General features: G+C 36.0%; 1 protein-coding gene across 3 annotated transcripts in view; it reads right to left on the reverse strand.

The window, feature by feature from the left end:
• Positions 1 to 27,563, reverse strand: part of LRP2 (LDL receptor related protein 2) — a 127,877-nt gene that overhangs the window by 54,136 nt on the left and 46,178 nt on the right. For 2 of the 3 annotated variants that reach the window (XM_086750574.1, XM_086750572.1), the window contains exons 15-38: positions 27,077 to 27,217; positions 25,920 to 26,123; positions 24,864 to 25,056; positions 23,553 to 23,678; positions 22,788 to 22,918; positions 21,925 to 22,062; positions 20,747 to 21,028; positions 19,341 to 19,580; positions 18,561 to 18,680; positions 18,057 to 18,173; positions 16,969 to 17,346; positions 15,858 to 16,106; positions 14,467 to 14,678; positions 13,794 to 13,978; positions 12,630 to 12,858; positions 11,896 to 12,073; positions 9,738 to 9,866; positions 7,300 to 7,466; positions 4,196 to 4,339; positions 3,186 to 3,295; positions 1,879 to 2,056; positions 1,228 to 1,441; positions 497 to 736; positions 175 to 363 (exon numbers count right to left, since the gene is read on the reverse strand). In XM_086750574.1, coding sequence (XP_086606700.1) covers positions 175 to 363; positions 497 to 736; positions 1,228 to 1,441; positions 1,879 to 2,056; positions 3,186 to 3,295; positions 4,196 to 4,339; positions 7,300 to 7,466; positions 9,738 to 9,866; positions 11,896 to 12,073; positions 12,630 to 12,858; positions 13,794 to 13,978; positions 14,467 to 14,678; positions 15,858 to 16,106; positions 16,969 to 17,346; positions 18,057 to 18,173; positions 18,561 to 18,680; positions 19,341 to 19,580; positions 20,747 to 21,028; positions 21,925 to 22,062; positions 22,788 to 22,918; positions 23,553 to 23,678; positions 24,864 to 25,056; positions 25,920 to 26,123; positions 27,077 to 27,217 — 4,494 coding nt within the window. Of the gene's footprint in view, positions 1 to 174; positions 364 to 496; positions 737 to 1,227; positions 1,442 to 1,878; positions 2,057 to 3,185; positions 3,296 to 4,195; positions 4,340 to 7,299; positions 7,467 to 9,737; positions 9,867 to 11,895; positions 12,074 to 12,629; positions 12,859 to 13,793; positions 13,979 to 14,466; positions 14,679 to 15,857; positions 16,107 to 16,444; positions 16,460 to 16,968; positions 17,347 to 18,056; positions 18,174 to 18,560; positions 18,681 to 19,340; positions 19,581 to 20,746; positions 21,029 to 21,924; positions 22,063 to 22,787; positions 22,919 to 23,552; positions 23,679 to 24,863; positions 25,057 to 25,919; positions 26,124 to 27,076; positions 27,218 to 27,563 lie in introns of all 3 variants that reach the window. The other variant, XM_086750575.1, reaches the window with a different exon arrangement.

Here is a 27,563-nt window from a genome sequence, read left to right on the forward strand (position 1 = left end):
AAACACAAGAGCCATTAATTACTTCCTCTTGTTTTAAAATCAGTCCATAGACACACAAGTGAGAATCATAGGACTTCAATTCAAAATAGTTCCATTAGGATCTGTTTATGCTAGTCAATAAATGTTACAATGTTCTGTAAAGAACAACAATCTCCTCAATTCAGCTATGCTTACCTGCTACCCAGTCAATTGCAATGCCACGAATCCCATTTCGTCCTATTCCATTTGTAACAACATTTCTAAAATAAGAACCATCAGGTTTAATTTTACGTATTGCATTCTGAGAAGAAATTGTGCTACTGAAGTCACACCAGTAAATGAAACCAGAAGGCATATGAACATCCACATGAAGTGCATTTCGTCCTGAAATATTTTGAAAAGCAATGATTAATTGTATTTGACAGAAACTAACTTACTTAAAACATGTGCCATGCCAGCAAGAAATGCCATAATATTAGGCATTAGAAGATTTTTTCCTACTATAATATTCACATACCTCTTCCTGCCAGTGGTACCATGGCTTCAGAGTGATCAGATGTCTCTAAACTAAATCCTTTAATTGCAGAAAGCATAGAAACAATTACAAATGAGCTGTATGGGGAACAGGTTCTGTTATCAGGATTTAGCTGAAAGCCAGTAGCACAGGCACAGGAGAATAATCCACCAGGTATGGGCAGGCAAAGCTGCTGGCAAACTCCAATATTATTACTGCAGCCATTTGAGGAACCAGCAGAATCTGCGAAAGGTACACGTGGCAAGACATAAAAATCTGAACTGTATCATCACAAACTCACACAGATACATAACCAAATTCATACACTTGCATAGTGTTAACAACCATCTGACAAAAATAAAGTTCTTAATCACTGTACATTTTAGCACATAAGCATTAGCAATGGATTTTCTGGTTTCTTGTCATCTAAGAACAATGGGGCCAAGAATCAGATAAAATAAATACATAAATTTGAAGCCCAGGTAACAAAATCTGTTATTTAGTCAATATTACACTGATAATATTTTAGCAAAACTACATGTGCCAATAGATACCTTAACTGGATGGTGGAACATCTCTTTACCAAAACCAGCTAAAATGCTTCTTTCACTTTTCCTGAAAACCTAATCCCTAATCAAACCATTTCCTTTGAAAGAGCAGGCGCTCTGCCTCTTAGGGAAGTTTGAATTTTCACAAGTTGGATATCCTGAAATACCTCTTTAGAAAATACTCACTGTCTCTGTAATACACACGTAGGCACTTCAGTCTTGGGATATTATCTCTCAGTACAACTTTGTTTGCTCCAGTGGACTTGTCAACTCGTTCAATAACTTCATAATCTCGATCAGTATAGTACAGAAAGGTGTCATACACAGCAATTCCCCATGGATGAGAAAGATGAACCACCAAAGTCACACGATTTGTACCATCCACATTGCCTTTCTCAATCTAAGATAACAGTTTGAAGCTTAATATTACATTTCTTATAACAAAAGTTCAGTGTTACAATACAAAATAACATGCAATGTATGCTACTAAAAACTTCATGCATAAGATGTCCCTGTTTCTTGCAGGAGGGTTGGACTAGACAACCTTTGAAGGTCCCTTCCAATTCTAACCATTCTATGAATCTATGATTCTAAGATCTTTATGTATAAGGTAGGAAGGAAAGGGTCAGCAGGATGTCAATAACGACTTCTGGGTTTTCATTCAAATTTGTCATATATTTTTAATGGTAATTAGTAACAACAGTTATTCAGATTTTGGTTGGTCCTGCAACTCCCAGTTACATGACCAAACTAAAGTAACTGAATTACTCATGTGAACCACAGAGGCAGAGATAGATGAACAGGTAAAAAAGCAATTATTAAGAAAATATCTCCTACCACTCCTGTGCTTGTGACAGCCCAGTACAACTTTTGTTCCTTAATGTCAATGGTAATGAACTCTACATGGTCAAGGTTGCCACTGAAGAGAGTTTGTATGCCTGATCCATCCATGTTTGCACTGGCAATCTTTGCTGGGACTCCACTGTCAGTTCCCTGGTCTGTCCAGTACAGCTTCCTGTAACACATATTATCACATCTGTTAGTAAAGCTGATAACAGAGATCAATGGACCAGAGTCACTTGAGCATAAGCTTAAATCCTTCCCCTTAATCAGCCAAATACTTCAGCACATACTGTACAGAGATCACTTTGAACCAGGTCACAATGAAAAAGATATCTTGTTTGAAAAAAAGAGAAAAATGCTTGCTCTCTTGAAAAAGAGAAATGCCTTGAAAAAAAGAGAAATGCCTGTTAAATAATTTTTAGAAATCCATAACCTCCCCTGTATCATCCCAAATGCCGTCACCAGGTAAACTCAGGGCTATAACAAGAAAGTAGGAGAATAATAATTCCGTTTCACAGATGGCTGCAAGGTTTCAGCAGTGAGTTTGGTTCCAATTTGAAATTAAAATTACAAGTTCAAAAAATCTATACGAGACAGAATTCCATTATCTGGCTCTGGGGGATGTGTGCACCGCTCTGCCCTTAGTTGCTGAAGAAAACCTAGGGCACATTGAAGCCAAACTCCTAACTAGGGACAAAAAGTGAGGCATCAATTCATCTGAAAGCCTGTCAAGTCACCAGCAGTACTGTTGCATTACTAATATGGTCCTAGTGAACACTGATTTTGAAGAAAAAAAAAAAGCATCATATTGCAATTTTGAGTACTCTGTTAGAAAAAAAGGAGCAAATTACAGCTCTTTTTGGGAAGAAGCAGGAAAATCATACTTAGTGCTGTGCTTTTTAACATGTGACATTCTTCCCATGTAGTATGTCTTTCTACTATAGATAGGCCTCAAGACAGACATCACAAGATATTATAAAGACTTTAGAGTTCTCTTTACTCCCCTCTTTATCCATTTTTCAGAGATTTTTTTTCACAATCATAATATTCTGAGATATTTTTTAATTAAAAAATTTTACCAAGTAAGTATATGGTATATTAAGGAGAATTAATACCTATGCAACAATTTATGAAGCCATGCAATTTTCTTCTAGGGCTTAAAAAGAGTAAATAAATTCTGCACAAATATGTAAAAAACAAAACCATGTCAAATCCAGGATGGAAGCTGAAGACCCTAAAAATTAAGAAAAATGTGGAGGATATACTTATGTGCAAAGACAACAGTGATTTTGGTAATTTACCCTCTTGCTGGATCAACTGTCAAACCAATCGGTGTGCCAACTCCCAGAGAGGTGCCATCATTGGTAATCAGTGTTTTCCTGTACATAATGTCACCGTGCAGCTTCAGGACCTATGCAAACATTGAACTCATCAAAGCATGTAACATAGAACTTATGATAGATTCTTGAATTAAAGGAAAGAAGCCTAACTCCACAGGGAGTTGAAATTGCAGAAGACACTCTCAAATACTAAGAAGAAAAAGTGCATTGTTTGGTACTCTATCTCCCTTTTCTACCAGGCACCCCTTAGAACGAGCTGCTTGCAGCTTAGAACCTGCCTATGTTAGCAAGTAAGTATCCTAGGTATGAAAAAAGAGTTGAACAGGTTGATGAAATGCTGATTTAGAAAGTATTCCATTTTATTTGTTTAAATCAGCTACCTTTTAATGTAATAGTATGTATTTAAATTTTGGGACAAGAATATTAATGATTTGCCTTATTCACAGTCATTACTGTATTACATATCGCTTATCCTCTATTTCCCTACACTAAATGGCAATTTTATCCTTCACATACCATCAGACTGCTAGTCTCCAGAAAGCTACATGAAATGATATCAAAGCTTTTGGGAGTGGATCTTACTGTATTTGATGGCAACATTCCTTTACTATCAGAGGCACTGCATTGGGATCATTGATTTGAAGTGAGAATAGTAACAATAATAGTAACTAGTGATCAGAGAGGTTGTGTCAAACACTAGAAGCCTAATGACTTGAAGGGAGAGAAAAAAAAAAAAAAATCTATGCACAAATAAATTTCCCAGAATATATTGCTTTCAGTCTTTTTGACTAGGGTCAAATGTAGGTTTATCTCTTCAATTTTGTAAAGTATTTTTCTACAGACTCTTTGCATTTTAAAATAAATCTAATTTCAGTTTTTCATTTTAAAAAGTACCACTAATTTCAACCTGTACCCATGGCAGTGATAAATCTAGGCTCTTACTTTCCAATTGTCCCTCTTTAATTAATTACCTCAATTGCCTGTGTCCCTGGGTTACTGTAATACAGGTTTGCAGATATCCAGTCCAATGCCAGACCAATAGGAGCACCAATAACAGCTGCTGGAGCAAAAATTGTCCTATTGGTTCCATCTGACCTCACTCTGTGAATTTCACCCTTGGAAAAAATATTTTTAAAGTGAAAAAATGTCAAGAGCAGAAAACACTGTTCTGTTCCAACTACATAAGCACTTACTTTATATTAGCAAAATTAAAACCAAGTAGAGAGAAATGTGTTTGTATATGCTCAATGCATAAACATGGTAAAAATATTATTGTAAATCATAATTATTCAGCGTGAAGAGGCATCACCATTCACCAACCAAAGTCTGATTAACAGAAATAGAATTACTACATTTTATAAGGCTGAACTGTATATATTTTAGTTATATACAGTCACACTTCTATAATTTGTATTTAATTATCCAAAGATTGTCACCGGGATACTTCAAGTTAACCATCCTGAATATACCTGAAATCTAGTAAAGGAAAATACTGTTCTCTGCATGCATAAATATTTAAGAACCAATTTTTTAATAAGCCGTAATAGCAAGAATCAAGACTAAGATTATCCTTGCAGGTTTCTTCCTAAGGGTAACCCTTGAAATGATAACTTACAACTTGCAGATTCTATGGCATTAGCTACAGTGTGCAATGCTAAAGCATGATATAAATAAGCACTAAACAGAGAGACAAGCCAAACAATGGTCTGAACTGGTTACTATAGCTGCCTTCCTGAGCTGTCTTCAGGTTGTGTCAGTTTTACAGGAGTTCTGCAGAAGTTCTGTGCATTATTGGGTGACAACGCAATCGTGAGTGGTGTGGTATGTGATTGCTGCATGCATATTCTTAATTGCTTGGTTACCATGATATCAGTATACTGTCTAAATATCTCAGTGTAGAATTGAAAATGGTGCTTCAGAAAGGAATCAACATATCAGATGTCAAAAATCCGAACAAGAACTCCAGGACAAAACTCCGGGCCAAATGCACTGCTGGCTTAAATAAGTACAATTTCTGAGACACCAGTAGAGTGCTGCTTGCAGAATCCTAACAATGTAGCGTTATTTGCAAATTAACCCATCCTTGAATCCCTAGGCCTACAGAAAAAAAAAAGTACGAAAGTAGGATAATTTTTGGTACTGTATAAACCCTACTTTGAGAGCCTGATGGACACTGAATATTTGCAACAGAGTCTACTATGATAGGCACTTTGAAGACAGGAATTCTCCTGTCTATTATTGACATTTATGATTAATAAACTATGGGACATAACAGCTGAAGACAAAAATACTTGGGAAGTGTTTTTCAAGTAGAATGGGGAGGACACTGATATTTATCTCTGTTCCCTGAGTTTGCTTCAGACAGAGTGAACAAGTTGATGGATGTTCACTTGAGCTCTCACTACAGCTTCAACTCTTGCCAACATAGGAAGTGAAATTGCAGCTAAAAATCATGCAAGTGTAGACAAATCCCAGGAAAACCCAAACACATCATGGGTGGAGGCAAAACAGGGTGTTCAGAAAGAGGTCTTGCAGTAATGGACAAGCACTGCAATTAAGAAAGCAGGCAAATATGCTTCTGTCATTAGAAACTAGCGAAATAACTTTTTTTCAGAGAGTGAGCCATGACTGACACAGCTATCTAGCTCTGTTTGGGAGCAATAGCAGCCTGAGACCTGAAGGTCAGGGGCACAGCCCATAGTCACACATACGTCAGGCTGGAGCTCAAGATCTAACTAAAATACAGCACTCACCCGCACTCAGCCTGCAGAGGCACCTGGCATTTCACTTGCCAGCTGTGTTAATGGATGCATCAGCCCATGACCTCCTACACAACTGTTCAACCTCTTGTACATGTCAGCTGTATTTGCTAGCTGAGATATGTCAAGAACATTTTTTCAGAATGCACAGAGGATCAAATAGATTCCTGAGTATTTATCTAGTTTCTTGGGCAAAGGTTTGCTTAAATAGGTCTACTTAAATACTTAATGGGAACTAAACATTCTAATTTTTAAGGAATAAACAATTAAATAAATTATAATTCCTTTATGAGTGAAACAGAAAAAGCTTTAAAATGAGTGTTTTATAAACTTATTTTTACTTCAAATCTGCAAAACGTAAGGGAAATGGGTTGGGAAAAAAAAAACTTAGGTCTTGTCTGGATGAAAGGTAACTACCTAGTGTGAATTATTTCTGCAAAACACAACTATGGAAATCTCCTTGTCTACCATTATACTTCTCCAGGATCTAAGTACTGCTTCTCTTGAAAAAAATAACCAACTGCTTTTAAGTTTCCAAGAGTGAACATATATACTGCTGAATCTGCAGTTTCCTACCACATCCATCTTCCAGACCTTCACAGATTACTTTTTTTATAAGTGTCCATCTTGCAAAAAAGGGGATTTTTTTTTTTGTGGCAAATTAGCCTTAGGGAATACATATTGTTTCTGAGTTCACCAAGGACAACATTAGTCAAACAACTATAATCAGCTATTAAAAATTAGTTCAAACTATTTTTTAGATCTATAAGCCTCATATGTGCTACCTGGAAACTTTTGTGACACTGTGATTTTCTTCTATTTAAAGAAAAAGATGCCCCTCTACTATATTTTATGAGATGATTAGATTAGATGCATGTATTTTCATTCTAATCTTCAGTGCCACTGTGTCCAATATACTGTTCCCGTGGAGAAGTGTTCTGGCTGTGTTTGCAGGATTAGACCCTAACTCAATAAAGAGGAGGAAGAGTGGACTATAGCAAAGGTGGGCTGAGAGTGTGGTTCTGTCAATGATTTCTGATATTTCCTGTTCATGTCTCTGGCTGAGCCAGAAATAGCATTAAATAAATATTTCAGCTGAAAAAGATGAAAACTAATTTAAAAAATAGATTAAGCTGCTTTATCTTATTGGGACACACAGACACGCACAAAACCCCTCCCAAATAAAAAAAAAAACCTCAATTTCTTTGAATTATATTTATCAAAATTATTATCTGCAATGCTAATATATTTCAGTCCAAAACATTATTTTAAAATAAAAATTTTAGTGCACATTTTGAACACAAGTACTAGCTTACCGGATTTTCAACCCAATATATCATCTGTTCGGAGTCATCAAAGTCAACATCAACACCATTTTGAACTCCTGCTATTGGAACCATAGCATCATTGGTCTTCTCCTCAGGGTTCAGAGAAATTCCATAAATTATATTATCTCTTACAGCAATAAGGAAAGGTTGTTCAACTGTGAAAACACATAATTCAGCGTTGTTTCTGATCAAGAATATGGCATTATGATATGCTTCCCCTCTCCCACCCAAAAGTTCTGATGCTGAGAATGGTTGAATGTTAGCAGTGATGTTTTCAACCATTTACCTATAAGTTTGCCCTCTCACTAGGAACAGTTACTGTAATTGTTCTAACATTTAATGTTTCAGCACTGTGCAGTCAGAACGCGTGTGCATGCAAATTCTGAGGAGGAGAAAGTAAATGAGGCAGGATCGCTCACTGCTGGCCAAGGGAAGAAGTACACTCACACAGCTGCTCTGAGCTGCAAAACTCTGAGAATGGGAACCAGCAGGACCAAAGCTCTGAGGACCTTCCAGGACATGCCTGAGATGGGTTCTAACGCCTGCTGAGCAGGTCTCACAAGCAAGGTACAGTGTCACAGTAGCAATTGCTGATCTTTATTATTAAATATAATTGCAATATTGTGTTTTCTAGTTTTATCTCTAAGGGAATAGACATACTTTGTATGTATTACCTATTACTTTTATGTAAACTTGCGCCCATATGCTTAAATTTTATTAACAAAGAGCATCTAGTCAGGTGATCTGAGAAAACCATTGGAGGGCTGTAGAGTGTGAGTCAGCAACTTCATTTCCGATCTGCCAGCGAGTAGGGGAAGAGAATCTCCTGAACACCAGTTCACCTCTTCCTTATGCTTTTGCCCTTGGAAAACAAATTCTAGCCTCTTCCCTTCATAGGCACAAGCTACCACTTGATAGGGAACTGGCTGCTGCTGCATAAAAGGCAGCAGTAACCCATTTCCTCTTCTATAATAGATCAAAGACTTTTTTTGTTTTTGTTTTTTTTTGTTTTGATTTTCTTCACTGGCTGCTTAATACATTTATATAAATTTTGCAGTGAAAATTTTCACATGAAAAACCACAAACCACAGACAGCACCATTGCACGTCTCAAAAATTATTCTCCATACTTCTCTCTGACAGCTGGAACTATTGGTCAAATTTTACATAAGTTTAGGTATCATTTTTCTTAGCACAAATATCACATTTTGGCAAATAACTGCCTGAAGACCTATAGCTATCTTTGCCTGTGGAATCCTTGGACTTCTTCCATTTTTTTTTCCTAAGTATGTGGCATGCCAGTGCTCTTCTATAAAAAGTTTGCAAGGAACAGGTAAATTCATATGAAGTTGTTCCACTTCATACAAGACCCTGGAGTCATTATTCCTTTTCTAATTGTACACAGTACAACACTACTGAATCCCGATGAAATACAGATATGTGAATTCTCTAAGCTAGACTGTTTGTACTTGAGAGGTTTGATAGTCTCATTTAAACCAATTATATTCTACAGAATTTTTTTTGCTGATTGCTTCCTTTAAGTTTAACACCTATGCAAATCTATGCAATCTGATTATTCCTCATTTGTGTAATGGACAATAGAGCAAATTTGCTGAGCTATATAGATCTAAAATCTATGTAGCTTCATCAAACAGACATTAATATAACTTCTGCAATTCTTACACTTAATAAATGTTTACATGACATTATAATCCATATTTTTATATTAAATATGCACATTTACCCTATTAATACAAGATTTTAATATATACATATTCATTGTTTTGTTTCCAAGCCAGCATGCTACATTACCATCTTTAATATCAACCTGAAATGCAGTTTAAAGCAAAATAAGCACAAAGGCAATCTTATAATATCAGTATTCTTCATCTTAGGTAAAGCTAGAAATGACGCAATCCTAGAATCAGTGCCTTTCCCTCAACATGAAGTTCACACTATTTAACACACAAACTAAGTAAGCGGAGACCATCAATATCATTGCTTCGTAGAGATCCTGGGCAATGAAATGCATGCAGCTTTGTTTAATCTTCTTCTGAAGGTTTGTGCTTTTTTTCAGTTTTAACTGATACTAAACTCCTTCTAGATGTATTCCAACAGCAAAACATTCAATATGTTCAGAAATTTTAAAATGTGGCTTCTTTAAAGAAGTGCTTAAAAGAAAACTGAGTTCATCCATTTTCCCCAAAGGAAGCATCTGAATATCTGACCGAGTTCTTCCCAGAACTTGGCTCCAAACCTTTAGGCCAAGTACATTCTATGCTTTCTAAATCAAATCTGCCTGGAACGGCCCCAAACTTTGATTTTATGAGCAGTAGCCCACCGATCTGAAGTATGCTTTTTGCCTGACAGAGGGATGGGTTTGACAGTGTCAGGTCTTTTTTTTTTTTTCCCATGCCTTATTATTACCTCTCATGCAGTTCCTGTTATCAGGAGAAAGTATCCATCCTGAAGGACAAGCACAGGAATAAAAAAGTGGTCCAGATGAAGAAAGCAAGCAGAGGTGGCTACAGGGGGACGATGCACAAGAATTGATAGCTGAAAAGAAAAAAATAAAATATAAGCAACTGTAACAATATGAATGACTGGAAAAGTTTAGTTATTTCAAAGAACCACAAGCAATACAATACACTTGTAACAGGATATAATTTTTCAAGTAAAACCAGTACCATTATCACGGTGGTCTTCTCAATTTTTTTGCATCAGACAATATCTTTCAAACTCCTTTTCAAACTTTACTTAACTGCACCAGAAGGGCTGCAGGATTTTCAGTCTTTGATCATCATAACCCATCTAGATGGGAGGATTCAAATCACTTACTGAAGCTTCTTGGAGAAAACTAAAGAGATAAAACAGTTGCCTATATCTCATTCAAAAGTTGTGAGAGTTCAATGCATAATTTCTTGGATCACTTTTAAACTGGCAGTGTAACTTGTAGAATATAAAAAGGACAGTGAAGAAGGTGTCTCCTGACTGCTATTATTACTATACACTCAAATTCAACCACTTAATTCACTTCCACAAACTTGCTGTTAAAGAGGATTTTTCAGGATGAGCCATCTTTGTAAGAAAATAAAAATTAGATTCTGAGTATATCCTTAGCAATTGTACCAGGTCCTATTCCAAGAAGCCTGGAAGTTCCAGTAAATGACACAATTGTTCTTAATATAAAAACTAACAAGAACTGAAAACAAAATAATAAGATGACAAGAAAACAATGGCATAAACTCAGAGATTCAAGCTGTAAGAAAATTATTCATCTCATCAGTATAACAAATCTTAACTCTAGTTAGTTTGAGATCTAATAATTTACAAAAAAAAAAAAGGAGAGTGGATGACAGTTTCAGTACTACATCTGGAATTTCAATCAGCAAATAATTATTTCTTGATTTGTAAGCATGAGTATGTTTGCTATTTTGCAAGTGCTTTATTCCCCCGTTCTCTGTTTGGCCACATAAAGTACAATAGAACAATTCTAAATGAAAAATCGTTAAATGTACTAATTTAATACAACAAAAAAATAAACCATTTTCTCCATCAGTGTTACAAAGTTTTTTAAACCTTGGGTTGCAAAAGAAAACCTCTTAAACTAGAACTATGATGTATAAATTAATGGTACCCTCTGATGACTGAACAATGTGCAGCAAGAGTGCTAAGTGGCTTAAGCTCTGAACATGACTGAGGAAGGTTTTCTTCCAAAACAAATACAGCACTGAAATTATTAGCGCCTTACTCAGATGCAAGCTTCTGCCCTCCCTGGTATGAAAGTTTTGAGGAAAAAAAAAAAAAAAAGTAAGTCATTGTAATCTTTATTAATCAAAACCACTCCATACACAAGAAATGTAGCAGAAACAATGAAAGACAATATTCATGTCAATATATTTCCCCTTCTTGAAGTCACAACATGAAATGACAAAAAGTCTGATTTGGAAGATAACTCTACCTAATAGAAAGAAAAGAAAAAAAAATATTTTTTTCTTGTTTACAGTCTTTCAGCTGCAAAAGATCACCTGCATATGATCTCAGAGAGAATCTTGAAAATAATGAAGGGGTTTATTCATTATTATTTCGTTAAGTAAAACAATGCAAAAGTGCTTTTAGAGAAGGACGATGACAGCAATCTTGTCTAAAAGCATGATATTATAAACATACAAGGAACTGAGTCTAGTATGTCAAAGAGACAAATTTTAAAAATTAAAATGCTTCCCAAAAATGCTCCAATTTTCTTACAAAAATATTCAAGACAAAGTGCAAGAATAATGGTACTACGTAATAATACATAATAATACGTAATACGAATAATACGTACTACTTCCCTATTATTCTTTTTAGCTATTCATCAAGCTTACATGCTGACTAGGTTACTTTCTCTAACCACTAGGTTGGACAGGCTGGCTCAGCAGGTTGGACAGGCTGAAATGACCTTCAGTTGCAAGTCAATAGTACGAATTATTTGCTTGTTTTAATCCAGCCCATTTGCTGACAAGACTGATTCCAGAAGTGACTATGCATGACATGACTGCATGGCTTCTTTTTGTAATTACCAAAGTTGTTCTGCTGAACTTACCGTTAGGTTGCTTTACAGGATGGACTGCCACAAGCCCCAAAGGCTGGTGAATGTTATAAATCATAACTGTCTGGTTTCCTCCATGCCATTTATTGGCCCGAATTACTCGATTAGTATAGCGGTCACTCCAGTACACAAAATCTTCAAAGACAGTTAAAGCATGTGGATGCTGCAGTATCTAAAAGGCAAGGATGTTTGCCAATTTAGTTCTGGATATTTGTAAAGCTCGCAGCAGCTTTACAGCAGAGTAACAGCAGAGTTCAGTATAATTTAAAAAATAAGGAAAAAAGCAGCCGTGTCTTAAAAGATATTTCTCAGCAAAAGAATATGAAATATCATCTACTGCTTGAAAAGGAGACATTAATTATGGAGGAAATATTTTTTTTAAATTAAAATGCTACATAGACCCTGGGAGATTTGCCTACAGCAAACTCACTGCCTAGTAGCAGCAGTGTCAGATGTCATCTTTAGACTTCATGCATGCAGACCGAACAAATGAGAATGATCTAAAGCACTATGTCAGCTCCAGGTTCTGTTGAAGATCTCCTGAGAGACTGTGAATAGGATATGCAATTCTTCATTATCCAGCTGTAGCAAGCAGGTAAAATACTCCATATCCCCTTCACCCAAGTATTTTGACAAAAAATGCATCCGAGTCTATGACAGTGCAAATACATTTTTAAGTACTATCAGCAAGGATACGGGAAAACAATGGCTTCTCATTAAGGTCTTACCAAATCGCTTGCAACCACCTGTCGTCTGTTGTTTCCATTGTAATCACAAAAATCAATATAATCAAGATAAGCATCAGCAAAATAGAGAAGTTTATTTGGGTAATCAATGGAGAGTCCATTGGGCCAGTAGATTTTATTGTTAATAATCACTGTTCGCATTTTGCCATCCATGCTGGCTTTTTCAATTCGAGGGTTTTGGCCCCAGTCAGTCCAGAACATTACATGAGCACTGAAAAAAGTAACTTATGGTTACCAATCTGAAAAAAAAACTAGCTGCCTACTGAGAAACATTACACAAAGACTCATTAGACAAAATCCAGAAACAACCTTTTTAAGAAAAGTACTACACAATGATACTGAAATTATTCATTTCAGCAATATGCTTACTTATTACCATAATTTCTGTTGTAAAAATTCTTTTAATACTTCTACTGCTATTTTCATTTGTCAATAATAGCAGCATATAGAAGCTACAGTTATCAATGGTTTTCAACATTGATTATAACCTGATTCTCCAGTTGCTAAATAATCATTTGATAGGGGTTTGTACTTCTACATGCATGTGTTGATAATGTTAACTGCTGGAACTGAACAGCACCAGGCAGCTGGCAGTAAACAGAGTTTAAGGCATTGAAGAGCTCAAAAAACAGGAAAAGTTTGTACATAAACAGTTCAAATAGTAACATTCCATTTGCTCTATGCCACTTGCTATCTGAAATGGGAAAGTGCTATTGTGGTAACATTAATACGGTACAGATAATAATTACTTTAGACTTGGGGCTATGAAGGAACCTGTTCCTTGCCAGGTAGGCACATCACATTAAATTACATCTAAGTTTGTGGTATACCACCAACTGGTAACGATATGTCAGAATTTTGAATTAATAGTTCTTAACTAGGAAGCAAATGTAGGAAAATCTGGTTTACAGGAAAAAAAAACCATTTAGTCACAGTGAAACAGAGCAACAGATTCCAAATAATTACCATATGACTTTAAATATTAAATCAGCTCTGCAAACATACTATTTTTAAAAATTGTCTTAAGTTCTCTCTTCTACTTGTCATTTAAAATTACAATACAATTTGGGCATATCTCAAATCTAAATATTGTTACATCATAAAATATGCATCTTTTAAAAAAAAAAATTAAAAAAAAAATCTTACTCAATTCTGGGATCTAACACTAGTCCCCTTGGGTTTGTTATATTTTCACTAATCAGCACAGTCCTGTGGTTTCCATCCATTTTAGAGACTTCAATTGTTTCCAGAACAAAGTCTGTCCAGTAAAGGTTGCGACCTACCCAATCTACCGCTATACTTTCAGTCACGGTGACACCACTGTCAAACACCTGTTTAATAATAAAATATTTTTTTTAAAGGAGAGAAAGAGAAAGAGAGATAACAAGCTAGTTGATATTACATTTTTACCCTTTCCATTTCTACAGATATGGAAAATGGGGAACTACATCTCCAACATTTTCAAGGTCTCTTATGCAGGATGAGTCACAATGTACAGATTCAAAGCACTGACAAAGCACATACTGAAACACTCCTACTAACTTCAGTGGGTCTACTAAAGAAGTTAGCATCTACTAACAGAAAAATCAACTTAGAGACTGATGTTAACAAAGGGCTTCCTGAAAGCATTCAGTTTTCTTTTTCAAAAAGCTACATGAAATGTTGACTTAATATCTACAAAATCGTTTCACTTTTTCTATGTATCTTTCTTCTTACTATGTTGGGATAGTAAGTTCCACTCTTCCATTTTGTTAACTGGAGATACAGTGTCTTCATTTTCTCTCCGCAACAAAGAGACAAGAATAACTCTGAAACTTACTATTTTTCGGTCAGTCCCATTTTGATAAGCACTCCAAATTTTATCCTGCGTTGTATCAGACCAAAAAATACGATCTGTGACTGAATCAAAATCAATAGCCACAATATTCCTCCCATCCCGAACCAGAGAATAAATACTGTGTGACTGAGAGGTGATGTTATCCACAACGATTTGGTTACGACTTGCCACCAGTAAAAGAAGATTCCCAGACTCTACCAAAGGAAAAGAAGTTAAAATAAACCAATAAGCTATTCAACAGTAATTCTGTAAGAAAAAGAAACACTGAGTAATTTGACATGGCTTTATAGCATCAAAGCTATTGTACCTAGTTACACATATTGAAAAGACAAATTCAAATCAATTATCAGGCCAAGATATTTTGTCGTATCTAGTCTGTCCATCCTGACTTTTGAATCTACTTTGGCTTTCCTCCACCCTTTTTCCATCATTTACTCTTTCTACTAGACTCCTCTTCCAGTCTTGTATCTGGGCTTTGAGTCCTCTTCCCCATTGTCCAACTAGTTTGTTGCTGACATCCAGCCCTCATTCCTCCACAAGCCACTCTCAGCTCCCAGTCCCAATTCAAACCTCAAAGTTCTTTGCACCACCAGTTATACTCTATGCAGCCTAGCTCTGCCTCCTTTTTAGCCAGCCTGCTCTTTTTTAAATCCCCTTTAGACTGTATGGGAATCAGGAGGAGAATAAACAGATTACAGGGAAGCCATAGGCTGCTATGGTTGGATTGCTGTGCAGCAGCTTACACTGATAAACTACTGAAAAACAACCAAAGAGCAGCAACCATAAAGACAGCAAATGATGAGAAATCCCCTATTACCAAGGGCCAGACTTATTTGCAGGTAAATTGCAAGAGCCTTCCACAACCTGAGTATATCCCTAAACCAGGAAACCTGTGGTGACAAATTCCACTGCGTATATGGCTCCTCTGTACTGTCAGTGTACTATGGAAGAGACATAAAATAACGGACAGCTAGGCTGTGCCAGTGTTGTTTACTCTTTAGAAATGAGCAAAGTATGGCGTAGGCACTACGTAAGTCTTGTGAAAGGCCGGGATTTAAACACTCTGTGAGCACTGAACTTTATAAAGAGCAAAAATTGCTCACAGGTGCCCAAAATTGCTTGTCTCCAGAATATTATTTTTGACCATTCCAGGATTAAAAACTACAGTGTTAATTTAAATATGTTATTTCAAGAAAATAATAGTTTCCAGTTAACCCCTCACCTGACAGTTTTAATACTCAGAGTCACCTGCCATGAACAACTTTAAGTGGCTGTTTACATCAGCTCTTTTAAAAGAGAACAATAAGAAAATGGCAAAGCTGGACATTTTCCAGACACTAGTAATTCTTTAGGATAACATCAATGTTCCTCACCTGCTGCTTTACAAGTCTTCCCATTGGTTTCTAGAACGTATCCTTCATCACAGTAACACCTAAAAGACCCTCTCTCATTGTAACAATGCTGACTACAAAAGCCTGGAGGGTCACATTCATTAATATCGTCACAGGTCTTGGAGTCATTTGCAAGCTGGTATCCAACAGGACAAGTACACTGAGCTCCAAAGGGTCCTTGAATACATTCATGAGTGCAGCCGGCGTTATTGTCAGAGCAGCTCTCCTGATCTGAAATTGGGTTGGTGAAGAAAACAAGCAAATAGTTAACAAAAGCATCTTATGCAATTGCATCACTGCTGCTAAAACATGACTGCAAAATCATCAGTTATACAATGTGAGACTGAACTGAGGCCCTTATGGAAAATATAACACACATGATGCACATAAAGGAGATAACAGCATAGTATGTACTACTGAGTCCTATTAAATGAATGCTAAACAAAAGGGTGTCTAAGAATTTATAATAAATTTTCAAAAGTAGCTAGAAATATACAAAATTTTACTGTACCACTCCAAACCTAAAATTGTATTAATAAACAATAATTTAAAATAATTTATAATCATACCTGGCTGGGGTTCATCTGAGAATGTGTATTGATTAAAGAGAAGGAAGGAAAGAAAGAAAGAAAAAGGTTATGCTTAAATCAATTCATAATCAACATAAATACAAATTCTGGCTACAAGTGAACTTTTAGATTTTTTTTTCATGATTTTTGAAGTTAGAAATTTAAAAGAAAATATTAAGGACTGAATCACATTTCATCTGAACTTAAAGCGTGCCATGCTTCAGTGAGTGTGTTTAGGAACACAAAGCCCATTCCTCTGTTATAAAAACCTATATTGAAGTCAGTGAAAGTTACATTTGAATTCAGAGCACAAGATTGGACATAGCTAATGAATTTACCAGTCATCACCATAGACTCCTTTCACTGCAAGCAAGCTCCACTTAGTAATTTGAACTCTAATTCCAGCACGCGTACAATTTACACTAGAAATGTTGCTGCACTAAAGACAGCATACTGAACACTCCATTTCCTTCTGAAGCCATAGCACATAGCAGGCTACAGTAGATGCTTGAACAGTAACTTACTGCACAATGGGGATTCGTCAGCTCCATTAGGACAATCGGCAGAATCATCACATACTTTGCTCAGATTCACACAGATACTGTGACCTGGACATTGCCACTGCCAGCTAGGGCAGCGGAAGGGCTGAGTAGGACAATCTCTCTCATCGCTCATATCCCTGCAGTCATTATCACCATCACAGATCCATGCTCGATAGACACAGTTGCCATTATCACAGCGGAAAAGAGATGGAGGACAGGTCCTGGCAGGACATCTATGATGTTCATCTGAGCCATCTGCACAGTCAAGATGGCCATCACATTCCCAGTTAGCAGGAACACAATTGCCATCTGATTGACATTGGAATTCATTCTGGTGGCACATCCCTGGTGGTCTTGTAGCTAAAAAAAGTGACATTCAAGAGTTCAGAAGCTGTTTCAATTTTAGATAGAAAAGCAAAATCACTATGTTCAGTTCACCTCTTGCTTAAGTAGTTACAGTACTATTAAGAACTGTGTTGCTTTTAGATCAGGACATAGAATGACAGTCAATCTACATGACATTTCAGAATTTGACTAATTTAATACCTACTTATAATATGGTGAACAAGGCAATTCAACAATTGTTAGATTTTGAGCAAGCACATGTTAATATCTTTGTATATTGATATCTACATACATGCCCAAACCAATATGAAGTTACTTGCTGATACAAATTTGCACTGCCCTCCATTGCAACATTTTAACTAACTCAAATGTAAAAAATTATTCAAGGAAAAGTTTCAATCTGACTGTCATGGATACAAGTTTTTCAGTTTTCTAGATGAATAGACTTCTTAATTTTACTTTTAACCCTCAGACTGAGGTGCCAAGAAAAACAAAATGTTAGTGCCAAAAGGAATGCAAACTCTCATCTTTGCCAGACAAATTGAAGCTTGAACCTACTGTGTTTGAAATTTCTGCTCACAAAAATGATTTATAGCCAAGTTTCCCTAAAAAGAATTTTGAGGTTTTAAGGGCAGTAGTGCCAATTATTTGATATAAGAGATAAAGGAAATCTTCAAAGCATCACCTAATAACTGAAGCCTTTCTTTTAGCATCAATGTACTTACGGCAATCAGTCTCATCTGAGTGATCATTACAGTCAAAAACACCATCACACTGGTAGTAAGTGCTGATACACTGGTCTCCACTTAGACATTTAAACTCTGTGGCACTGCAGTTATATACTATAAAACAAAAAAGTATTGATGTTATTTATTTATTTTACAGAGCTGGACTGCACTAGATTTTTCTAGAGGTGCCCAAGACAGATATGATATCAGAAGTCCAAGTTCCACTGAAGACCATGATTTCCTTGGGACACAGAAAATGCAGTGACCTTGGAATCCACAGAAAACTTAGAGGAAACAGATTTCAGCCCTCTGCCACCAGCCTAGAGATCAAAGAGCTTACTAAAATACTAAAACAAGCATCACAAACAGGGTTAATTTATGGATAGGTTTATTACGCATTCTGCTATTTTGCAGCTGGTAATAGGAGGTCACCAAAGACTCCTCAGGGGGTAAGAGTGAGGAAACAATAAAGAGGCATTCAAACAACAAAGTTACACTTACTGCAGTCATGCTCATCAGCTCCATCTATACAGTCTTTGTCTCCATCGCACACATAGAATGGGTCAATACAGCGATGGTCCGGACACTGAAATTGCCTGGGTTCACAAGTACCTGTGAAAGCTATTAAGAATGACAATAAACACAGATGTGTTTCTTTTCTCTCTTCTGAAATCAGCATAATACTGAGCTAGCATAAAGACACTTTCACTGACTTGCAGCCCGTAATGCAGCAACTAGTAATCACACAAATTACAGGCACTGATACATTAGTATCAGGTAATTATTTTTTCGTATGTAGGCTTATACTCATGCAAAACACAGAAGATTCCACTCAGTGGTAAATAACACTAAAAAAACTATATGGAGAAACTACTGTCTTACTTCACTGCAAAACAATTACAGATACTTCTGGGAAAAACTTCCGGACTAGATTAGCTGACTACACTGTTAGTCATTACTGAGATCACTCATTAAATAAGTGCTTAGAACACCTAAGCTTTAGCTGCTTTTTGCTGTAAATTACAGTGGATAACATTATGCAGTACCATTATAACTATCACAGTTGCCTCCTTTTATTTTTTTAAATTATTTTTCTGCATTCTGTTTGGCAGTGGTAGTCCAATTTAGATGAGTTTTCCACATCTTATAGACTGCAAAATATTAGTCTAACTTAGATATTAGTTCTTTCTTCCTAATTTCATTTCAACTTCATATCAACAGACAAATCTATGTAGACATACACAGTTGTTTAAAAAACAGACAGTTGTGATTGATACTCACTGCAGTTTTTTTCATCTGACCCATCACCACAGTCATTATCAGTATCACATAGCCAGATCCTAGGAATACACCTGCTGTTATCACAGGTGAACAGGTTTACAGGGCATGAAGTGGGTCCTTGTGTAGGACAATGCAATTCATCGCTGCCATCAAAACAGTCATGATGTTTATCACAACGCCAGCGACCTGGAATGCACTGTCCACTGGCACAGGTAAAAGCTGATGAAGCACAAGTATTGTCTAAATAAAAAAACAAAAAAGGAGGACACTTTTTATAAAGATTTCCAAAACTTGCCTTCTCTGCCAGAATATTCAGTACATTTAGTACACTTACAGAATGTCTAAAATATGCATCAAATTCTAAAACACACATTGCTTAAAACAGAAATAGCTGTCATGCCAGCGTGCTGCAGAACTGAACAGAGTACTTACAAGCTTTTCTAAACCGCAAGAATCAATAAAAAAAAACCTAACTTGTTAATCAAAACAATCTAAAGAACAAGAAAAATAGCCATTTGCTTTATACTTTCCCTTTCCCCAAAAGACATTCTAGTTGTTCTAAAATAGCCCACTAATAAGAAATAAAGTTTATACCTTAGTTATACTACTTAGTCCTAAGCATTAAGGAGCACATTTTATTAATATGTCCTATTTTCTATTTTGTGATTAAAAAGAAAGAATTAATTCTGAAGAAAGAGGCACCAAATATGTTGTCAAAGCCAAGAATTCTTCAATATCTTATCAACTATAATTATCCCACTATTCTCTCAATTTACCGGATCAACAAAATATTTTGTGTGAGACACTTTACAGTAAAACTAAGAAATGAATCAATGTCCTTTTAATCCACCTCATGGTAAAAATCAAGATATAACAGTTCAGAAGTGCCTAAATATAATGAAAAATGTAAAATTTCTATTCAGATGTTGAAATAAAAGGTGCTGCTCTAATCTTAGAGGAGGCTTAGACAATGCATATAGTTTGGCTATTCTTCCTGTGGCGCTGTTTTTTAAATGTCTTCATTTTTACTACGGTGGTTTGTCCCTCCCCATGCGTCAAAATAAGACAAGCAAGTGATATTCCAGTACCTTCCAAGATTTACAAAAAAACTAAGTATGAAGACAACTTTTTCCTGTAGAAGATTAATTTTTGTTACTTTTGTAAATTGAATTTTGAGAACTAGTGAGATATGAATATTTTCACACATTCTTTAGTGTTGAATCCCATATTCCCATGAGTTATCTGAATAATTTCCAAAGTAACTAATCTCCCAGGTAGATTTCAAGATTTATCCACAGATGCAACCCTAAAAAATTGGAGTGTATTCCAACAAAATCAGACTGACCCATCAAACTTTCTGAACTGCAAACAACAAATACTAACTGTAAGTTACGGGGATTACTTACTTAAAGAACCACAGTTCTGTTCATCACTGTTATCATGGCAATCATCAACGCCATCACACTGATAGTACCGAGGCACACATCTTCCATTACCACAGGAAAATGAGTAGGAGCCACACTGTAGAGTCGGTGGCTCATTGGATGGATCTTCAACACATGTCAGCTGATTTGAAGCCAGCTTCATGCCATAAGGACAACCACAAACTCTCTGAAAATTTGGTACAGGGAAGCAGAAATGGCTGCAGTCTCCATTGGGATTTGTTCCTCTATTACAGTAGTTGGAGCCTCAAAAAGCGATAGAGAAGATTAATATATACACTACTGATAACAGCTTGGGAAGTATTAAAAGTGCATAGTAACTGTAGAATTTTTTACCAAAAAAAGATGCTGTAGCAAACCCTAGTTTTGCATACACTGCAAAACGGTCAAGGTCACTGACAGTAACAGTAGCAGTAAGTCATAATACTAAGTCCCACATTCCATATACTCTTCATTGACACAAATGTTTATGGAAAGCAAGAACATAATATTAAATTTCATCCAATTTTCTGCTAATTTTCAGCAACTGTCTGGAAACAAGTATACTACCACAAATGAGGACCTTTGTTTGAGCAAGGCTGGGAGACCTGATCCATCTTTGGACACCAAACAGATGGTGAGCCTTAGCACGTGGTTTGGTCATATGTTTGGTAATTTCAGTGAGTGTTTTACTAAATTAACTACATTAGGAAATCCTTGCTCTAGATCATAGAATTGCATAGAATTCAGCAGTGAAAAGAAGAAAAAATTAGACACTTATGCTTAATGATTACATTAAGAACAGCAGTTTGATTAACAAATGTTTACCCAATTCCTCAAAATAATAGTTCAATTTAACTAAAACTTCTATCAGAAAAAGATAAATACAAGGTTGTAATTGGTGATACAATTTCACAAAATACAATGGAATCACAATTTAATTTTACAAGGTTATTAAATAAAGTAACAGAAGTCGTGGAGGAAAACTGCAGTCACAAAACAGTGAAATATATGTGTGATTGCAGGTGCCTGTGCTGCCTCCTCCGCATGTCAGTTACGATTCAGTAGTCATTTCTAAAATTGAGAGTGGAAACTCGCCGCCCTGATATTCTGTTTCTTATTCCCTATTTCATGTCTTTCATTTATACAACAAAAGAGCTCACCTATTTGGGAATGAGCATCATATGCTTTAACATGCATGATGTTACTAATGCCCCTCCTAATAATAGTCATTTCTCCTCCATCAGACTTCCTCACTCGAACTATTCCACCAAGTCTCCAGTCAGTGAAATAGGCATAGCCTGTTTTGAAAGACATTTAACATAGAAAAATTACAGAGCAATATGACATAAATATCAAGCATCATGAGAAAAAAAACTGTGAGGCTTTTTGTGTAAATTGAATAACTTTTCATAACTGTTTCATGAAAAAGACAAAAAGACTTTTACTACTAATGCAGTCAAAATGAATGTGTCAGTCACAGGCAGACATAAGTTAGAAAAACAAGCAAATTTCACTTAAATTGAGATACAACAGAATGAACTGACGTTTCAAATTCCAAGGCAATTTTAAAAGTCATTGATTAAGACAACTTTCCAGAAAATTTTAGAATATTTTTGAAGATATTTTTAGAGAAAATCAAAAGGGGTCAGATGCTGACATCTTTCTTGACACACAACATAAATCCAGTGATAAACTCTACATACAATTAATAAAATCTTGAAATTGCTGATCATCTCTAGGGAGGTGATTTACCTTGTCTGTCCAGCACGAGTAGCCCACCTTGGAATGTTCCACTAAAAGAGTTACCTGATCTGCCTCAAATGATTTAAACACAAATATACATAAAACAGCCCTAAAAACAAGCAAGAAGTACTAAATATATATTTTTAATATAAACTTTCAACAGTGCTTTTTATAGGAAAAGCAGTATTACAAAGGCCATGTCATTTTATCTCACAGATGATCATATGGAAAAGAAAAATCTGTGATGATAACAGATAAAATTTTTCAATGCCAGACTTACCTCCAAAAATAGTAAGGCCAAAGGGGTGAGTCATCTGAGTAATACGTTCAAGAGTCCGTCTGTCCAGCCCATCAAAGGTGCTGTGCTCAATTTTATCAAAAAAGGCATCCACCCAGTACAGCCTTAGAGAACTAGAAATAATGAAAATGTCATACTTCTTCAAATGACATTATGTCCATTAGGAAGCACTAACATTTTCTCAAATAATAATCTTAAAGCTGACAAGAGCTCTTGGGGTGCGTGGGGAGGGATTCTGAGAAAATGTTACATTTTACAGGCTTTCTTTTATCAACATGCAGGAATAAAAGAAAGCAAGCTGATGCTTTTAAAGAGAATTATTTTGAGTGCTCCTTTCATGCGGAATTTGTATCACCTTGCCCTTCCCTCTGGGTGCTGAATCTTAGGCCACAATAAAACAAACAAAATAAAGACAAGAGAACTGAAGAGAGATGGTATTTTGGAAAAGAACAGAAATCCAAACAGAAATCCAGAATGAGATGTAAATCTAACCTCACCAGTTCTGCTTAAACCGTAAATTTGTTCGTATAGTTTCAAGTGAGAATCAAAGTTAAATTTACCCAATAACAGGATGAACCACTATTGATCGAGGATTATTTAAATTTCAACAAATTGAAAAATAAGGTCTTCAATACAAAAGTGGCAGTGCACACAATCAGACATAACTCCTTTACTTTTAATCCCTAACTGTTCAAAGGAAGAAACACATCTGCTCAAAAAGCTTCTCTGTCTTCAATGTTGTCTTACCTCCAGTCAATGGCCAGGCCATTAGGCCAGCCTAGTGTTGTATTCACAATTGGCAAAGCATGGGATCCATCACTCCAAGCCCTCATGATTTTTGCAGGACGGAACCAATCTGTCCAGAATATATACCTGAAAGGACGTATGTCAGAAGACACATAACAATGATATAACATAATTAAACAGAGAAAACATTGGAACAGTATTAACATTCTTCTTTGTACCACACCTTCAAATACCTTTATAAAAAAAAATATGATTTTATGTTGACCCTCTCCCTTTCCTCAATTGGTAATGCTACTAAGAATGAATATTTATCTTCTGTACAACAACTTCCAAAATCTTCAGAAGTGGTTTGTCCCTTTAGACATAAAAATTCATAACTTTCTTAAAATTGTTAAGGATTTACGTATGGACAGGGAGGGAAAAGCAAGAAACAATGCAGCTTCCAAGTAATACAAGAAAGCAAAGAATTTTCTCCTGATCCTTTTGACTTATGCCTACAGTCAAAGAGTTGAAGCTAGTGTTAAAAAACTTTACAAAGCAGCAAACAAAAAAGGTTGGGATACCCAAGGATCCAAGTTCAACACTATTCTTAGGAGATTACTTCCAAAATAGCATATTTGGTTACTAAAGATGAAAAATCAATATCCAAAAATTAAGACATTCCATAGTATGGCAGTAGGAAGTTGAACTATGCTGTGAAAGAACTACACTATGTTGTTTTGGCTTAGCTAAATAACACAGAGTATTGAATTTGAAGTTAAGCATTTCCATTAAAAAGAAGCAGGGCTTCATTTTATGCACACAGAATCACATATTGTAAGGTCTGTATCAAATACAGACAATAGTATCTCATATGTTTCAAATAAAGAACTTCAGACAAAAAAAAAATAAAGGAACCAAGGTTATCATTCTGGGAACTGAAAGTATATTAAAAATAATTTACAAAACTTTATCTTTCAACTATGAGAAATAGCTGTCTAATCCGAGTGATACAAAGAAACAAAGTTATTCTCTCTGTTTATCAACACACTGGAATAAAAGAAAGCAAGCTGATGCTTTTAAAGAGAATTATTTTGAGTGCTCCTTTCATGCGGAATTTGTATCACCTTGCCCTTCCCTCTGGGTGCTGAATCTTAGGCCACAATAAAACAAACAAAATAAAGACAAGAGAACTGAAGAGAGATGGTATTTTGGAAAAGAACAGAAATCCAAACAGAAATCCAGAATGAGATGTAAATCTAACCTCACCAGTTCTGCTTAAACCGTAAATTTGTTCGTATAGTTTCAAGTGAGAATCAAAGCTAAATTTACCCAATAACAGGATGAACCACTATTGATCGAGGATTATTTAAATTCTGAACAATAGCTCTCCTAGATTTATCTGCCAGCCTCATCACGCTAATGCTCCTGTATCGAGGGTCTGTCCAGTATAGATTCTTTGAGATCCAGTCAAAGGCCAAATCTTCAACACTTTCCACTCTATTAGCCGTCAGGATTTCTCTTCCTAAAATTTATAACACACATAATGATTGTAAATGTTCAGGAACAGAGGAAATAACATGAATGCAGTATTCTGTTCACAACTAGTGGTTTCCCTTGGTAAAAATGCTGCCTTTGTGCTACTTTATATAAAGACCAATAACCAAGGGAAGGGAGGGTGCCCTTTGCTCCAGGCAAAGGACGAGTATGTCCAGGAGCATGAACGCAACACAGAAGAAATAAAGAGTAGCCAAAGACAAGAGAAAAATCTGTCAGTAAGTTTACAATGAGAGTTTTATGAATGAAGGTCAGTAAGGTCAGGGCGGTAAGGACATCTTGCTCAACAGCCACACCTTACCTGCTCTTTGCATAGTAATGGTCAGCTGCAGTCTACCATTACTTCTGAGCAAGCTCAGAAGACTATATGCTGACTTATATTTGATCATTATTATAAACTGGAGAGAAATATTCTTCATGCTACCACAAATAGGACTTCCAAAAATCTCACAACCATAATGTTCTTTTTCTGTATTACTGTATCATAACAAACATCTTGCTCTCCAGATAAGGAAATTTAAAAGAGAAATTCAGTTTCATACTACTGAAAGGCATACTTGTCTGCATAAACAGACTGGTGATGACAAATACTAGTTGTGAGAAGCGCTACAAATAGTTCATTCCCAAACACATTTAGCAAGTTTGTTAAAGAAAAGGAGACTTCAAAGCTTAATATGAGTTGAACAAATGTTTTTGACAAATATTTTCCAGATTACTGCGGTAACACTAAGATTCATCTGTATATCTCACAATGTGACTTTTTGTGCTTCTTTATACATATTCTACTCTCCTTACCACAATTAGTCTACAATTCATAAGAATGATTCTCACCTGAACCATTGGTTTTCTGTTTATAGATCATGTCTTTACTTGTGTCTGAAAAAAAAATGGTGTCATCCTGAGCACAGAAGTCAATTCCAACAAAGTATGAAGGGCTCCCTGTTACAGGTATGATCACATCTTCCTGAGTAGAGAGATTGAATGGGATCCCCCGCACTGCCAGCTGAGATGAAAACAGCAGGAATTGCTGCACAGCTGCAAAAGAAAAGATCAGGCAGTCTTTACTTATTCACAAGGTGAGACAATTGAGCATTAATTAACTGTAAAGCTTTATTTTCCTTTGATAACTAATAGCCTGGAAATAGAAAAAAAAAAAAAAAAAAGATAAAATATTAATTCAAATATACACAGATTGAAAAACTGAAGAAGAAAAATAAAACCCAACCCAGAATATTAGGTGATGTGATCAGGTATTCCTCTTGATTGTTACTGTGGTCCCAACACCCCTTTACAGAAAACATTATCCCTATGGAAGCAGACACCATCTTCTGTGCTCACCTCTTTACAATCAGCTATAAAAAAAAAAAAAAAAAAAACAACTCACAGGCTTTGTGGAGCCACCATATAACCAGACCATATCTGAGCTAGCCAGATAAATGCATGGTCAAATAGAAACACTATAGACAATATATCTGGCTTAATTTGCCAATAGATACACATGGTAAATCTCCCATCAGTGACAATTCTGACTCAAACAGGAAGCAACAGATTGCTGATGGAAGCCCACAGCTCCAAAACTGAATCTCTTATTCTTGCCATAAGCGTTCAAAGAGAGAAGACCAACCTAATCTGCACATTACAGCATAAGAAAGCAGACTTACATGTTCAAAATAAAGCAAAATCTGCACATTAGCAAGCATCCATGCTTGATTTCAGGATTAAGAACTTAATCATACAGCTGTCTACACATATTCCATATCTAACTCTCTTAAAATGCTCATAAAAGGTGGAGATTTTAAGTTGTGGCTTTAAATGAACATCAGCAGAAATTATTACATTTAAAGCTGTCAACAAGAGCTGTCATGGAAAAACATTAAGTCCTTGGCACAGCACCCACAAAGCTATTGACGAGAGGAAGGATGTTCTAGAAATAACTCCAGAGCTAATGGAATAGTGCTATTTCGAACAATCACAAGGCTTTCTCTTACCAACACAATGTCGTCCATCAACATGTAGATCAAAGCCCAGTATACATCTACAGCGATAACCTAGTCCATCATTATCTGTTTTGTGGCTGAGAACACAGATCTGTTCACATCCCCCGTTGTTACTTCCACAAGGATTTCTTACTGGAAAATAAGACAGATAGGACTATAATTTCATCTAGTAACCTAATGGCATCATCATCTTGATTTTTCAGGATTTTTTTCAACATCCACAATAAATCACATGGAGTTGGTGGGAATTACATCACATGGAAATCATAAAACACCTGTTCTACCCTGGAATGCAGAAAAATCACATCAGACCTAACCAGCATTCAAGTTATTCAGCTCTGCACAGAGACACTCAGAACACAGCATTGAGACCATAATCTGGGCTATAGCTTTCTGCGTATAGATCTACTTCAGAATTATATCTCACAGAATTCATTCACATTGGTAGCATTTTGCAACCACATCCTCATTGCAGTGT

The sequence above is a fragment of the Chlamydotis macqueenii genome, chromosome 6 (assembly GCF_036417535.1).
Source record: "Chlamydotis macqueenii isolate bChlMac1 chromosome 6, bChlMac1.mat, whole genome shotgun sequence".
NCBI lineage: Eukaryota > Metazoa > Chordata > Aves > Otidiformes > Otididae > Chlamydotis > Chlamydotis macqueenii.